The sequence below is a fragment of the Chiloscyllium plagiosum genome, unplaced genomic scaffold, assembly GCF_037043375.1.
Source record: "Chiloscyllium plagiosum isolate Xiang-an unplaced genomic scaffold, Cpla_swu_hap1 HiC_scaffold_9, whole genome shotgun sequence".
Classification (NCBI taxonomy): domain Eukaryota; kingdom Metazoa; phylum Chordata; class Chondrichthyes; order Orectolobiformes; family Hemiscylliidae; genus Chiloscyllium; species Chiloscyllium plagiosum.
Window position 1 is genome coordinate 37,847,491 of NW_028270147.1, and position 16,386 is coordinate 37,863,876.

A 16,386-nucleotide genomic window follows, 5' to 3' on the forward strand; every position below is an offset into this window, starting at 1 on the left:
ACCACCTCACATTTAGCTGCATTGAACTCCATTTGCCACCTCTCAGCCCAATTCTGCAGTTTATCCAAGTCCCCGTGCGACCTGTGACGTTCTTCCAGACTGTCCACCACTCCACTGACTTTAGTGTCGTCTGCAAATTTACTAATCCATCCATCTCTGCCTGCGTCTAAGTCATTTATAAAAATGACAAACAGCAATGGTCCCAAAACAGATCCTTGTGGCACACCACTCATAACTTGACTCCAGGCTGAATATTTTCCATCAACCACCACTCGTTGCCTTCTTCCAGAAAGCCAGTTTCTGATCCAAACTGCTAAATTACCCCCCATTCCATGCCTCTGTATTTTCTCCATCAGCCTACCATGTGGAACTTTATCAAAGGCTTTACTGAAGTCCATGTATACCACTTCAACTGCCCTACCCTCATCTACATGCTTGGTCACCTTCTCAAAAAACTCAATAGGTTTGTGAGTCACGACCTGCCTTTGACGAAACCATGTTGTCTATCTGAAATCAAATTGTTGCTTGCTAGATGATTATAAATCTTATCTCTTATAAACCTTTCCAAAACCTTTCCTATAACAGAAGTAAGGCTCACTGGTCTATAATTACCTGGGTCATCTCTGCTGCCCTTCTTGAACAATGGCACAACATTTGCAATCCTCCAGTCCTCTGGTACTAAACCTGTAGACAATGACGACTCAAATATCAAAACCAAAGGCTCTGCTATCTCCTCCCTAGCTTCCCAGAGAATCCTAGGATAAATCCCATCCGGCCCAGGGGACTTGTCTACTTTCACTCCTTCTAGAATTGATAACACCTGTGCGTAACTAACCTCAATCCTTTCTAGTCTAATATCTCATACCTCATTCTCCTCTACAATATTCTCCTTTTCCTGAATGAACACCAATGAGAAATGTTCATTTAGCACCTCTCCGATCTCTATAGTGTCCACACTCAACTTCCCACTTCTGTCTTTGACGGGCCCTATTCCTACTCTAACCATCCTTTTATTCCTCACATACCTATAGAAAGCTTTAGGGTTCTCCTTTATTTTATTTGCTAAAGACTGCTCATTTCCTCTCTTTGCTCCTCTTAACTCTCTTTAAATCCTTCCTAGCTAATCTGTAACTCTCCATCACCTCATCTGTACCATCTTGCCTCATCAACATGTAAGCCTCCTTCTTCTTAACAAGAGATGCAATTTCTGTAGTAAACCACAGTTCCCTTACCTTATTACTTCCTCCCTGCCTGACCGGGACACACCTATCAAAGACACGCAATATCTGTCCCTTAAACCAGCTCCACATTTCAATTGTCTGCATCCCCTGCATTTTGTTGCGCCATTCTATGCATCCTAAATCTTGTCTAATCGCATTATAATTGCCCATTGCCCCATCGATAACTCTTGACCTGTGGCACGTACCTATCCCATTCCATCGCTAAACTAAATGTAACTGAATTATGGTCACGCTCTCCAAAGTGCTCACCTACAACTAAATCAAACACCTGGCCTGGTTCATTACCAAGTATCAGATCCAGTGTGGCCTCCCTCTTCTCGGCCCTTCAACATACTGTGTCAGGAAACCCCTCCCGTACACATTGGTCAAAAACTAATCCATCTGATGTACTAGAGCTATATAACATTTCCAGTCAATGTTGGGGAAGTTAAAATTCCTCATAATGACCACCCTGTTCCTTTCACTCCTACTCAGAATAATTTTGCTAATCCTCTCGTCCACCTCCCTGGAACTCTGCGGAGGCCTATTTAAAAAAAAACTCCAAGCAGTGTGACCTCTCCTCTCCTGTTTCTAACCTCAGCTCACACTACCTCAGTAGACAAGTCCTCATCAAAAATTCTCTCAGTCACCGTTATACTATCTTTGACTAACAAGGCCACGCCTCCCCCTCTTTTACCACCTTGCCTGTTTTTAATGAAAGATCTAAACCTCGGAACCTGCAACATCCATTCCACACCCTGCTCTATCCATGTCTCCGAAATGGCCACAGCATCAAAGTCCCAGGTACCTATCCATGCTGCAAGCTCACCTACCTTATTTCAGATACGTCTGGCGTTGAAGTAGACATGCTTCAAACCAGTTTGCTGTCTGCCAGCACATTCCTGTGACCCTGAAATCTTGTCCCTGTCCTTCCTACTCTCATCCTCCTGTGCATTGCAACTACACCTCCGGTTCCCACTCCCCCTGCTGAGCTAGTTTAAACCCACCTGAATAGCACCAGCAAATTTCCCGCCCAAGATATTAGTGTCCCTCTGGTTCAAGTGAAGACCGTCCTGTTTGTACAAGTCCCACCTTCCCCAGAATGAGCCCCAATTATCCAAAAACCTGAAATCCTCCCTCTTGGACCATCCTTGCAGCCACGTGTTTAGCTGATATCTCTCCTTATTCCTTGCCTCGCTATCACGTGGCACGGGTAACAATCCAGAGATAACAATGATGTTTGTTCTAGCTCACAGCTTCCACCCTAGCTCTCTGAAATCCTGCCTTACCTCCCTATCCCTCTTTCTACCTATGTTGTTGGTACCTACATGGACAACAACTTGAGGCTGGTCACCCTCTCCCTTCAGGACCCCAAAGATACGATCCGAGATGTCATGGACCCTGGCACTGGAGGCAACACACCAACCGCGAGTCTCGTTCGTTCCCAAGAAGCCTTCTATCTGAGCCTCTAACTATTGAGTCCCCAATGACTAACACACTCCTCCTTGCCCTCCTTCTTTTCTGTGCAACAGGGACAGGCTCTGTGCCAGAGACCTGGGCCCCACTGCTTGCCCCGGTAAGTCGTTCCCCTCAACAGTATCCAAAATGGTATACATGTTTTTCAGGGGAATGACCACAGGGGATCCCTCCACTTTTTTCCCCTTTCGAACAGTCACCCAGCTTTCTTCTTGCTTAGGAGTAACTACTTCTCTGTAACTCCTATCTATCACAGCCTCTGCCTCCCGAATGATCCGAAGTTCATCCAGCTCCCGCTCCAGTTCCCTAACACTGTCTTGGTGGAGTGAGAGTCGGGTGCACTTCCTGCAAATGTACTTGGATGGGACAATAATGGCTTCCCTGACCTCAAACATCATGCAGGAGGAACATTGCTCTCCCTACACTGCCATCCCTGTTAGTTCCTTAGTCACAAAGTAAAAAAGAGACGCTTACCTGATATGTCCTTGGTCTTTAAGGTTAGAGGAGGTGGTTGGGTGGGAGGCCCTACAAAGATAGGGTCTCAGGTTGAGAAGATACTGACTTATATAGCAGGATGGAAATAAAAATAAGAAGTCCCTCCTTCCCCAGAAATCTTTGCTTTCTGACTTCAAATTTAAAAGCACAAATCAGTGACTCACCGCTCCTAGCAGGCCCCTGGTGCAAGCTTCCACCCTTCGAGTTGCTGCTGCCGCTGTTCTCCTACTCCATTTGGTAGACCTTTATCTACTCCGTAACCGTCTGATTAGATTTTGACAGTGTGTTAAGAGAATGATATGAGAAAGTCTACTGTTTCCTTTACCATCAAGGCCTCTCCAATGTTTCGTGTGGATCACTGCCTGATGGTCTCAGAGTCAAACCTAGCTTTCTGCACAAGTGTTTCTGCAGGGGTTAGATGGTATGATGTAGTCAACTGCTGGGAATGTTCCATGGCAACCTATCCTTAGTGACTTTAGAGGCATTTCATGTTTGTTTGCCAAGAATATATTCCCAGTTTAATGTGATATTTATGTATCTTGTTCCTAAGAGTACAGTTCACTTTTGACCTTGAAATGTAGAGCAAGCTGATTTAAGTAATCGCAATAGAACAGGCGTGTGGAATGGACCAGACAACTGCACTGAGCGGCCCTTATACCTGATGACCAGATTCTTGCTCACAGTGACAAAGCATGATCACTTGTAAATGCCCAAGTTTGGTTTTGCCCATCACTACTTGCTCCTTTCAGTTTTTAATGCTAATTGTGCTCCCTTGAATCATATCGTCAGCACCTTCAGATAGTCTGACCTGAGGGTGAAGAGGAAAAAAGCTAGTTAGCTCAGCACCCGAAGAAAATGGCCTCGCTCTTGCTGTGATTTCCCTTTTGCCATTGAGGGAGCTTGTTTTGATGCTCATTGGTCTGCTCGCCAACAGATTTGAGCAGAAAGTGGCGACATTATTCATAAACGGGGGGGAGGCTCTGTCCTGCACCCCACAGCCTGGGATTGCCACCCTTATGCCTGCATCATTCTTGAAGGACTTGCCAAAACATTCTATGGAACAAACAACCAGGCCAGATAGAAGGGGTAGCCTTGTCTGTCTCCAGATTTGATTGGAAAGGCTCCTTATTTTCCAGGAGTGGTCACAACCCTCAGACTAGGTCATTAAAATTTGGCCTGTGATCAGGGACAGGTGGGTGTGACTGAAGGTAGACAGGTATGGCGACCCAGGGATGGTGTACTCATCAGTCATCAAAGAACTGACTACAAAAATTGAGGTGATATTCTGTATGTTTTAATATTGAAAGTGAAATAATGTTGATGTGAAATCCGCAATCATTTAAATCCATTCACTCCTTCGACATCTTATTATTCCTTTCCATCACTTCATGCCTTGTGATAATTGCTGAGGTCCGGAAGTTTGACTTTTCTTTTAAATAGTGTTTGCAGTACCAGCACTTAATGCCAGTTCTGTTTGGAGGTGTTCCTAGAAATTTAAGTTTAACAGTTCTCATGGGCTATTAGCTGCATTACTTGCTAGATTCATACCTAATGAGGGATACACCCTTGGAAGGTTGCCAAACCATGGTACTCCAGTTTCAACTGTAATTCTGTCCATCGAAGGTAAACACTTGCTTACTTTTAGAGTATCAGGTGTGGTTCAGTGGGGATTGGTCTTAAAGCAGAGTAGGGGAACCCTGCTCAATGAGTACCCTATTTCTCATTCATCCAATCACTCGGATGTACAGCCTAGGTACCCGGCACTGGTACTCGATGTTGAGTCAAATTAGGTTGTTCTCAATCAAGTGGTAGTCAGAATGACGTTTTGGACAAATTGTAGCTTCTGTTAATGGAAATAACACTTATCCAGAATAGTAGCAGCATGAAACAGCTTCCCTAACTTGTTCTTCAAATCTTTGAAATACTTTGCCTTTTCACAACAATTTGAGGTAGATTGGGCACTTTGCAGGATCAAAAGTGTCAGCGTTTCACCCATTTGCTGGTCTGCATGATGTGCAGGAGCAATAATCTGAATAAAGGCCATTGACATTGTGTTATGGACTAAGCCTGACCCCTCAAAGCATTTTCCAGCAGGTAGCCCAGACTGTAACTTTGCTATTTATTTCAGGTAAGTGTACAGTGGATATTCCTGATTTAGTTGGTCCAACTGCTAAGTTTTAAACAAACAATTTATTTATGAGATTACAGAATGAAATACAAAGAACAGAAAATAGAATACTGGATTAATTATCCTATCCAAAAACCTGACCAACTATCCTGACTTTATGATGCTGTTCCAAACGTACTTGCATCAGTCCCCATAAACACCCTCTTGGCACAAAAGGTAGAATCAAACAAAGGCTTACAGGTTTTAAGCCAGAGAGAGTACCAGGCTGGACTTAGTGGCAGCAGCCTTTCTTCACACACCCTGCTGCTGAACTAATTCTATTCTAAACAAAGCCCAGCTACACAGCTAGCTGGCTGCTCCCCTTTGATTATATCTGTTTTTAAGACATGAAAGCCTTCAGCTGGAAGCATTATATATTAGGGGTAAACAAAGCAGGCCCTAATAAACCTTTAAAACCCAGCCCTTGTTGGAGCCTGGCCAATTACCCCTCTCTGGAAAAAACTCAAGGGCACAGTAACTTTGAGAGAAGGACCAGCTTTGAGACACTTGGATGCTCATTTTGATGCATTTATCTTTTAGAGTCATAGAGTCATAAGGATGTACAGCACCGAAACAGACCCTTCAGTCCAACCTGTCCAAGCCGACTAGATATCCCAACCCAATCTAGTTCCACCTGCCAGCACCCGGCCCATATCCCTCCAAACCCTTCCTATTCATATACCCAATCAAATGCCTCTTAAATGTTGCAACGTATTAGCCAAATCAATGTAAATTCCAAACTCTTGGGGCACCAGCAAAGAACCCTGTTGTACTCCACGCATCACTTCCTTCCAATCAGGCAAAGGCCCCTTTATGCACGCAGTCTGTTTTCTGCCAACCAGCCAGACCTTTAAATGTGCTGATATGTTGCCCCTAAGCCATGAGCTTTTATTTTCCACAATAACCTTATGTGGCACTTCATCAAATGCCTTCTCAAAATCATTGTCACCGAGTTCCTAAAAATTCTGTACCACATAAGAATTATCCTCAGGGTGATATGTTCCAGCTTATTTTACTAAAGCTGGCATGTGTCATGGAGATAGATTCTTACCATCTGTTCTGCTGCACTGTAAGTTAATGTTTCAGTCGGATTTTAGCACAATTATGTCATTGTATCTGTTTAATTTTATAGAATTGATGTGAGCCTTGGGTTTCACTACAGTCAAGGTATTGTATCAATATGCAAGTTGTTTGTGTAATAAATTTTGAAAATGAGAGCATTTATAGGATGTGATCAGTAATTTGGGTGGAATGTTGAGTAAACAGAGGGACAGGAGTAGGCCATTCAACCTGTTGAGACTGCATTGGTATTGAATATGATCATGGCTGATCCAACATTTCAATACCTTTTTACCTGCACTATCCCCATAACCCTTTACACTAGTTGTAATCAGAAATCTATCAGCCTCCACTTTAAATATACTCGAAAGACTGAGCTTCCATGACCCTTTGGGTTCGAAAATTCCAAAGGGTCACAACCCTTTCAGATAAAAGTGCTGTTTGTATCTGTTCTAAATGTGATTCCCCTTATTTTTAAATTGTGCTTGTTTGCATTTACCCTGTATCCTTTTTAAGTATTTTGTCAGCTTCAATGAGATCACTGTTCAATCTTAAAATCTCGAGACAATATATGCCTAGTTTGCCTGCTGTCTGTTCAGAGGACAGTCTACCAACCTAGCAGAAAAGCTGGCAAACCTTTGTTGCACTCCCTCCCAATTGAATATCTTTCCTGAGATAAGGAAATCAAAACTTCACGCAATACTCCAGGTGCAGTCTGGCCAAGCTTTTATATAACTGAAACAAGATTTCACTGCTCTTGTAACAAGGCTATCGTTCCTTGAGCCTTCCTGATAGCTTGCTGCATTTGCACATTCACTTTCAGCGATTTATTGTCTAGGGCACCCAAGTCCCTTTGCACATGTACACTTTCCAACCTTTCATAGTTTGTTTAACTATTTGTCCTGTCTATTTGGAGTCAACATTTAACATGGCTGTAGAGTAGAAGGACCTCTTATTACAATTGTTTTTAAGCTAATAAAAATGCTGTGGGCGGCACGGTGGCACAGTGGTTAGCACTGCTGCCTCACAGCGCCAGAGACCCGGGTTCAATTCCCGACTCAGGCGACTGACTGTGTGGAGTTTGCACATTCTCCCCGTGTCTGCATGGGTTTTCTCCGGGTGCTCCGGTTTCCTCCCACAGTCCAAAAGATGTGCGGGTCAGGTGAATTGGCCATGCTAAATTGCCCATAGTGTTAGGTTAAAGGGGTAAATGTAGGGGTATGGGTGGGTTGCGCTTCGGCGGGTCGGTGTGGACTTGTTGGGCCGAAGGGCCTGTTTCCACACTGTAAGTAATCTAATCTAATCTAATCTAATCTAATCTAATAGTATTATGTTTGGTACATACCTAGCTTCACAGAGAATTTATTGACGAGCTCTTCTGAATGAAATAATATTGAATGGGAATTATTGTATCCCATGGTATTAATATTTGTAAATCTGGAATCAGACCCCTGGTGTGAGATTGTAAATTGATTCTAAAATAGGGAAAAGAAATATCATACTTCCCTTCTGAAGATCAGGTTTGAGTAGAGTAATCATTTTTATCTTTATGAAGCTTAGGATCATTGACCAAATTTTGCATTAACCCAAGATATACCTGTCGGGATCTTTTGATGTTATTAGATATAAAGATTTTCTACATTCCACAGCATGATCAGTTTTTATTATGAGAAAAGAGTTTGTGATTAAAAGTGTTGTAAACTGCAACTAATTAGCGTGTTGGTTTCCATCTAAAGAATATAATTTACATATCTCAACAGATAATGAGTTTTCCTGTTTATTCCAACCTTACAGTAGGTCATGGTACATACATAGTGTAAAATTGCTTCCAATTGGATATCTGTTGTTTTTAAAAGGGCTTGAGATTCCCAAGGGCTTGAATTTCACACAGATGGAAAAGAAGTATGGAGAAATAGAGATTGGAATAAACCATATTATTTTACTATTACCACAACCATTTGTAAAATTTAGAATAGTAATAGGCTGACTGGTTTCCATGTCTGAGTCATGGCTGATACAATTTCTTTTCTTTAGGGATAAGAATGATGCACTTGCACCTTATAATCCTGATGTCGTCAGTTTTGCAATGGGACAAAATAAAGTTCAAAACACCATGAATAATCCTGCAAACACAGTGAATTTGATAGACCAGCAGGTGGGACTAAGAACCTTTGAAACCAGCAACAGAAATGAGAATGGAAGGTTGGTAAGATTATACTATATTACAGGATTTTTCCAATGATTGTGTTATAATTGTATGTCTAATATAATTGAATTACATCTTGTTCTTGTGATGTGGGCAATGATATTGCACCTGGGCATTTGAAGTCAACATATAAAACCTCAATGTTTTACAGCCCTAAGTTATTTGTTATTTTCTACTTATAGTCCACAACATATAGTACTTTTAACCTTAATTTCACACCTTACCACTAGGCTACCATACAGGAACTTTGTCAACAGTGTGACATTTTACTGATGATTTGTGCTTGAGATGAATTAAATTCCAAGGGTTCATTTAATAATGTGTGTTCAAAACTTCTCCTGGTGATATTAATTTGCTGTTCAGTTTGCCCTGTTCCATATCCTCCTAGCCAGGTATGACTGATGATAACTGTTCTTTCCATATTTACAAAGGTGTACAAGCCTTGCTTTTAGCTGTGGTTTAGTATAAGAAATGTTGTATCAGAAGACTTGATAACATTAATGTGATTACCGTTACATTGGTCTTCATGCCGCATTGTTCACGGTGCGCTAGATTGCAGTATTTCACAATTTAAGTGATATTGGTTTGTTCGTGAAGTCAGACCTGGAGGCTAATAAGCTGATTAAGCATACGACACAGCATCCCCAGGAGGAGCATTGTGGTTTTGGCAATTCTGTTTGAGCGGATAGCAGTTGTTGAATGGTAATTGAGGCCTCAGGAAAAATCAACCATTCTATCATCAAAGAACTGGAATTAAGGTTCTTCTTTAAACTGTTTTCTGAGAGATGGTTCTGGGCTGCTACTGCGACAGCATGAAGATTTGAAAACTTCCTGCCTAATCTGATACATCAGCTTCTGGAAGCCTGAAGATTAGAGAGCGGAGTTAAGTATTGTAGCCATTGCCTGTGAACTGAGATGGTGACCCTTATCAAGGTATCAGATAAGCAGCAAGGAGTCCATATTTATGCCTGTGAAATAGCCCATTCTGAAAGCGATTTTCAGTAATCTGACTAGCTTTGTTGCTTTCTTTTATTTATCCTTGACTTTTTATCCGTATTTTCTGTAAATGGGGACTGAAAACAAATGTTTTGGGTTTAAAGCACAGGCAATAATCAACTTAACGTGTTATTTAATTTTCTCTCGGCTAAAGTTTTTGTGTATCTAATAAGATTAGGTCTTTTGTTTTAAGATACAAAATTGGCCTCTGAAAATTAATTATTGGTGAAGTCTGGGTTAGGAACTATGGAGTGACTATTCAGGGATCTTCAGTTCAATTTTACTGTGTTGCAAATATAGAGGTAAAAAAGCTGTTTTGGCTCATCTGTCGAGACTGTAGTGCTGGAAACTGATGAAGTGCTTATGCCGGAAATGTCGATTCTCCTGCTTCTCGGATGCTGCCTGACCTGCTGTGGTTTTCCAGCAGTACACTCTCAACTCTGAACTCCAGCATCTGCAGTCCTCACTTTCTCCTACCTGAATTGGTTTATCTGTCTTGGTGCCATAACAGCACAACATCATAGAAAGAGTGTGAATGCTTTGGAGCGATGCAGAAATTATTTCCTGCATTGATTCAAGGGATTATGAAAATCAGTTATGAAGCTTGATTGAAGAACTTTCTTTGAAGGGAAGTCTAAAAGATTTGGTAGAGGTTTGCAAAATCATGAGCAGGCTGGATAGAGAGGAGACACTATTCCTGCTTGTAAATGGAACAAGAACAAGACTGCATCGGGTTATAGTGATTTGCAAAAGAAGCAATTGTATTTTAAGAAAAATCTTTTTCACACAGCAAGTATCATTAGTAACAGTACTAACACGATATTCTCTTGGGGAAAACATCCGAGTCTCAGTTTTTATCTGCCACTTGCTTCATTCTACACTGTACCCTCTTCAGCTAACTCACCTACTCAATTGAATCTCTCCCTCACCTCCGATACATAATCTAATTGTGAGATCTCCGACTTTGGTCCTGTCAATTTTACTTTAATTAGTTTCAAAGAGCCTCTGACTTCATGACTAAATATTAACTCAAAGGAAGGAAACTGAGTAGATACGTTTGGGACATCTCTAATGGCAAACAATACGAATGGGATATCTTTATCCCAATCATTTGGTAATCATAATAAGCTTTTAACATGGTCTACGAGGTCTGATGCCACCTTTCTAAAGCTCCCTGGGATTCAGGATGATATGCACTGGATTTAAAGTGCTACATGCCTAAGCTATTCATAACTTCCTTAAACAGACGTGCAGTAAAATTTGACCCTTAGTCCGACTGAACTTCTCTGGGTAGCCCATACTGTGTGAAGAAAGCTATTAACTCCTCTACTACCCGTTTTTGCCTTGATACTCCATAATGGAATTGCCTCCCGAAATCTGGTAGACACCTCCATTATGGTTAACAAGTACGGGGTCCCACTTTTAGTTCTCAGGAGGGGATCTACACAATCAATTATAACCAGCGTGAAAGGTTCTTCAAATGCGGGAACTGGTAACAAAGGTGCTGGTTTTATTACTGCCTGTGGCTTACCTACTATTTGGCATGTATAGCACGTAAGCAAAAGTTAACCCCATCCTTGTGCATTCCAGGGCAATAAAATTTTTTTTGTACCTTAGCCTGAGTCTTTCATAACCCCAGGTGACCTCCTACGGGTAGCTCATGTGCTACCCGTAACAGTCCCTGTCTGTATGTTACCGGCAACACAATCTGGTGCACTTCAGCCCATTTCTCCTCTGCACTAACCTGCCATGGTCTCTTCATCTGAGGATTCTATCTTTCAGATAATAACTCTCCAGAATATTCTCTGCCTCCTTTTCAGAGTAGGCATCCACATATATATTTTTTATAGGACTAAACACTTCTGACTGATTCTGCATGTTCAGGTTTTTCCTGCACCATTACATCAAACAGGGTATCCGCTAACTGAACCTCAACTCTTTCATCTTTCTCTTTATTTTTTGCTTTGTGCTGTGACTTATGATAGTGGGATCTGGTTGCCATACAGCCTGGGAAAATAACACGATATTTCTGTTTTAACTTCAGTTTCTTGGTCTTCCTTGGGCTTCTCCACAACAAGGGTGTCACTTCCACCTTTGATCCTGCCAAATCATTCCCAAGAACAAACTGAATTCCTGGAACTGACACTCTTGTCAATCACTCCCACTTTAACTTGCCCAGTCTTAAGTTGGCACGCCAACGTGATTTTACATAGAGGAATGCTAAACTTCTGTACATCTGTCCCACAAATTACCACACTCTTGGGCAACAGATCAGAAAGAGTGCATATTTGCTCATCCCTTACTATCAGCGACTGGTTAGATCCTGTATCTCTCAAACTTATAACTTCTTGTCCTTCTTCCCCTGTTCTTTGAGTAAACTTTATCCACAGAGGTGAATTCTTTGCAGAGGTCGGGTACTAACTTCATATCCAGCCCCTGCCTAGGCTGTGCACTCTCCTGCAGCTCCTCAGCTTTTGGGGTCTCCTTTACTACCTTCACTGTTGCCACTGGCTTAGCTTCTTTTACCACATCTTTTCCCACAGCGTCCTTTCTTTAATGACAGCACTGTGTCTTTGTGTCCCACTTTACCATAGTGAAAACACCTGAGGCCTTTCACCTCCTTTCCACCGTCCTGTGGTAAAATCTTAACAGTGCTCTCTAGTCTTGGTTTAGTAGTGTAAGATCTCCCCTTCTCCCAACTTCTATCCTTCACAGGACAAAATTCTGGCTGGAAGCTTGTCTTATGCATCAGCATGCACTCATCTGCTAATTCTGCAGCCCTTCTCATTTCCTGACCTTTCTGTTCCTCCACCTGAATTCTTACCATCTCTGGAAGTGAGTTTTTAAACTCCTCCAGCAGAATAATCTCTCTGACAGCCTCAAATGTCATATTTTCAAAGCATGCACCCCTCGATCAAAATGACTGTTGAATTCAAAAGGATTCAACCTAAGTCTGACCTGGTTCTTCCTTTGTGTTTCTGGACAATTGTCTATATGCTTCTGGTACCAATTCATTTCTTGACACCTCATCTGACAGTGCAGCAAATAGCTCATTCGCTCTGCTTACCAATTTAGTCTGAACTAGCTTTACCCATAAATCCTTGGACCACGCCATCTGCCTCGCCAATTTTTCAAATGAAATAAAGTAAGCATCGACATCTTTCTCATCAAAATGTGGCAAAGTTTTGACATATTGATATATATCACTACCTTCTCTTTTAATCTCCATCCTATTAACTTGACTTTGCTGACTAAGCTGCAACTTCTTAAGTTCACATTTTCTATCTCTTTCTCTCTCCCTTTCTTCTCTCTTTGCTCAGCCTAGAACCCTCTCTCTCTCTTTTTCCTTTCTCTTTCTCTTTCCCTCTTTCTCTGTTTGTTTGTTTATCTTCTAACTCCATTTTCCTCAATTATAATTTGTCTTTCTATCTCTACTGCACTTGTCTGTTTCTCTGATACACCTAAGTGTTTGAGTAAGCCCTTTACAATTTCAGCTTAACTTTTGTCCTTGATTAAACCCAAATCTAACTTATTTGCTAATTCTAAAAGTATGGCCTTTTTCTTTCCTTCAAAACTTCCTTGGCAAATTTGAGAATCGTCCTCAAATTCCAGAACCTCATTTTCAATTTTAAGAGCCTTTCTTTCACTTTTAATTTAATTGACCACAAGTCAACAAAATTAAACAAATTGTCTCACCTACGTTTTATTTAAAGATCTGTAAGTGTTTAAATCTGCTGGGAGTTTTTTGTGCCCCCAAATCTATTCAAATTTGTCTAAACCAGTTCAAATCACGGACCTGAGCCCCCAAACTGTAATGACACTGGGTAAACTCTCCTGTTTAATTTAAAACCAGCAACACAGAAAAGATTTATCCTATGCAGTAATCTCCAAAAAAATTGAGTGGCCAAGAACTATATAACGTAAAAGTTAACAACTTTATTTCTTAAAATATAACAGAATAATTAACCAACTACTATTTACAATTTCTTTCTCTAACCTACCTTTTATCTTTCCTTCCATAATTCTAGTCCGCTAAAACTCCCAATTAAGATTTACAAAACAACACTTATCTCAAAATCAGGCAGCTGTAGGTTCTTGTCGTGTTGTCTTTTCTCCTTGTTAGGAATTTCTGTGTCACAGGTTAATGATCAAAAAAGTACTTTTATGAGCGATTCTTTTCAAGCAGTCTGTAATGTGCTAGGTCTTGGCAGTCCTCCTCTCAACTGTTCAACTTTCCCCTGGTCTTATTCCCCAGAGCATTGGATTGTTTACATTGGCTTTTAAGATTGTCGATATACTCAATTGAAACTTGATTGGAAATTGGTATTTTTCCAGGGTATAATTTCAACTGATTGGTTGAATTCAAATTTGTTTTTGTCTCCAGGCAAGGAACTAATTGACCCAGTGTTACATTGTTGCCTTATCGAGAACACTTGGTGCTGTGTCCGGTAGTTCTGCTGCTTTTACCTCTCTTAAAGGTACACACACACATCTTCATAACAGATTGTCAATGATTAAATCAGTGATGTTCAACACAGTCTGCAGTCAGCCATGTTCTGTTGATCATGGCAGCATCTGTCTTCCTTCTTCAAATTTACTAATGTGCTATGTAATCATTCTCAAGAACTCCTGCTATGAAAGCCCAAGATAAATGGACCTGATCTTCTGACCATGTGGTGCAGTGATCATATCCTTGTGATTTTATGTTCAGCCTATTATCATTCTTCCTAAATGGATATTCATCATAATCTATTTTGCAAATTAATGATCTAATTAGACCTTTAGTTATGTGCGGTAGATAAGCTGTCTCACACATTCTATGCACAGTTGCAGAGGCAGTTTCATCTGATTTGACTTTTTAATATCTTGGTAGTAAAGTAAAATGTCAGCTGATATCACCAATTGAATTTGGCTTTATTTCTCCAACATGAACTACTGCTATTGATTTGGCATATTTGCATTTCTTTATAATCTTGAACAAGTCTTATGCTACAGTAAAATGTCACAAGTTGACAGTACATCCATGGGGTCGTTTAGTGTTGCCTTATTTTCAGAGACTTTAATTAATAGTGACGTAGATAGAAAAGTGGATAGCTAACAGGAGTAACGAACAGGTACAAATAGATCTCTTTGTAGTTGACACGATGTAGCAAACATTCAGTGAGCTGCAGCCACCAGGTACCTGCTTTGATTTATTTGTTGGGAATTTGCCCTGTCTAGTTTTTAAGTAAAGGATGGAGATTTGGAAATGGCATATAAATAAGGTGAATTGGGATTTTAATAAGACGTATGGAAATAAAGTAGTCATTGCTCAAGACAGGATTCTGGATTCACCATTTACAGCTTGAAGGGAAAATTTCTCCGTATCCAGAATCTGATTTATGTTCTCTCACATTTTCCCATCTTCCTCACCATTACCCATGCCACACCAAAGTGGGGAAATTTCCACCCAGTATTTTATAGAGACTTGGTGGAAACAGCAGCTAAGATAATTCTAATTGTGTAAGATCAAGATTTTTGTAAGGAACTATTATGAAAAGATATACAGATTTTCAGAAATATGTTTTCCTTAACTTTGACTCCTTCCTCTTTTAGCCTTTCAGGCCTTTCCAATTCCAACTACAAGGATAATATAAATGCCATAAAAGGCAAGATTAATGTCAGAAATATTGATGAAGTTGTGGCACATTTGCAGTGAGTATCAATTACATTTTTTGGAAATCTTTGATATTTACAAAAACATTATCAAAATGCCACAGTGAGTGATGAAAAATATGGTCTTTGTCATTTTTCATATAACTGCTAAATGATTAAAGGCAAGTCCCAGTTATGGCATTTAGGTATTATTGTTAAAACTGCGCCCATTTTGGATGATGTTTTGTGGAATGTCACGCTGATGCTTAGAAGATTCTTGAGGGGGTTAGCATTCTCTGCACCAGGAATGAAAGAGCCTGTCATCTCTTCAGAATGTGCTCCTTATGTTTCTTTCCTGAGAGCTCATCCAAAACTCACAAGTTGGGGTTGTTAACATCAAATTTTGGGTAAGATCTCTTCTGCTTCCCCAATTCAAACAATGTTACATTTGCCTTCCTTACAGCTTTTGATCTTGCATGTTAGACTTCAGTCATTTACTGACAGTCAATTAAGTTCCTTTGCATTCCTACCCTTTCCAACATCTCTCCATTTATGATGTCGTCTGTGCATCTGTTCTTTGTACCAAATGGATGACCTTATGTTTTTCCACATTAAATTCCATTTGCCATGTTCTTGCCCAATCACTAAGTCTGTTCAAATCCTTCTGAAAACATTTTATATCTTCCTCACTCAAAGAATTCTTGCTTAGCTTTGTATCATCTGCAAATTTACGAATATTTCCATTTCCAATTCATCGATACATCTATTGATCTTTGCAGTACCCCATTAGTCATTCTCCGCTTGTATGAGAATGATCCAGCTATTCCTATTCTTTGTGTAGTAGTTGGCCCCTTTAAGTTCGAGCACTGAGGAAGGGTCATATGACATGCTAGTCCAATCAGAGATAGAAGGGAATCTGGATAAGGCATGTATGTCCACAAGTTGATTTGGGAGAGCTAGGTATGTAAGAACTTGTAAGGTACTCTCTCAAGTTTGTCAATGAAAACACTTTTGACAACAAGTCCATCAGACAGTAGTCAGCATGTAATAGGAAAGGCCCTGTTGTTAAAGAAGAGGGTTGATCCTGTCTGGTGGTTCCTGGAGTAGACTACCAAAGTCATTTGACAGAATGC

The 16,386-nt window shown here is 40.6% G+C and overlaps 1 protein-coding gene across 7 annotated transcripts in view; it reads left to right on the forward strand.

Annotated features, from left to right (window-relative positions):
* The window catches only part of ccdc24 (coiled-coil domain containing 24), a 108,548-nt gene that overhangs the window by 53,684 nt on the left and 38,478 nt on the right, over positions 1 to 16,386 (forward strand). For 6 of the 7 annotated variants that reach the window (XM_043699072.2, XM_087990555.1, XM_043699073.2 and 3 more), the window contains 2 exons: positions 8,452 to 8,619; positions 15,215 to 15,313. In XM_043699072.2, coding sequence (XP_043555007.2) covers positions 8,452 to 8,619; positions 15,215 to 15,313 — 267 coding nt within the window. The remainder of the gene's footprint in view (positions 1 to 8,451; positions 8,620 to 15,214; positions 15,314 to 16,386) is intronic. The other variant, XM_043699074.2, reaches the window with a different exon arrangement.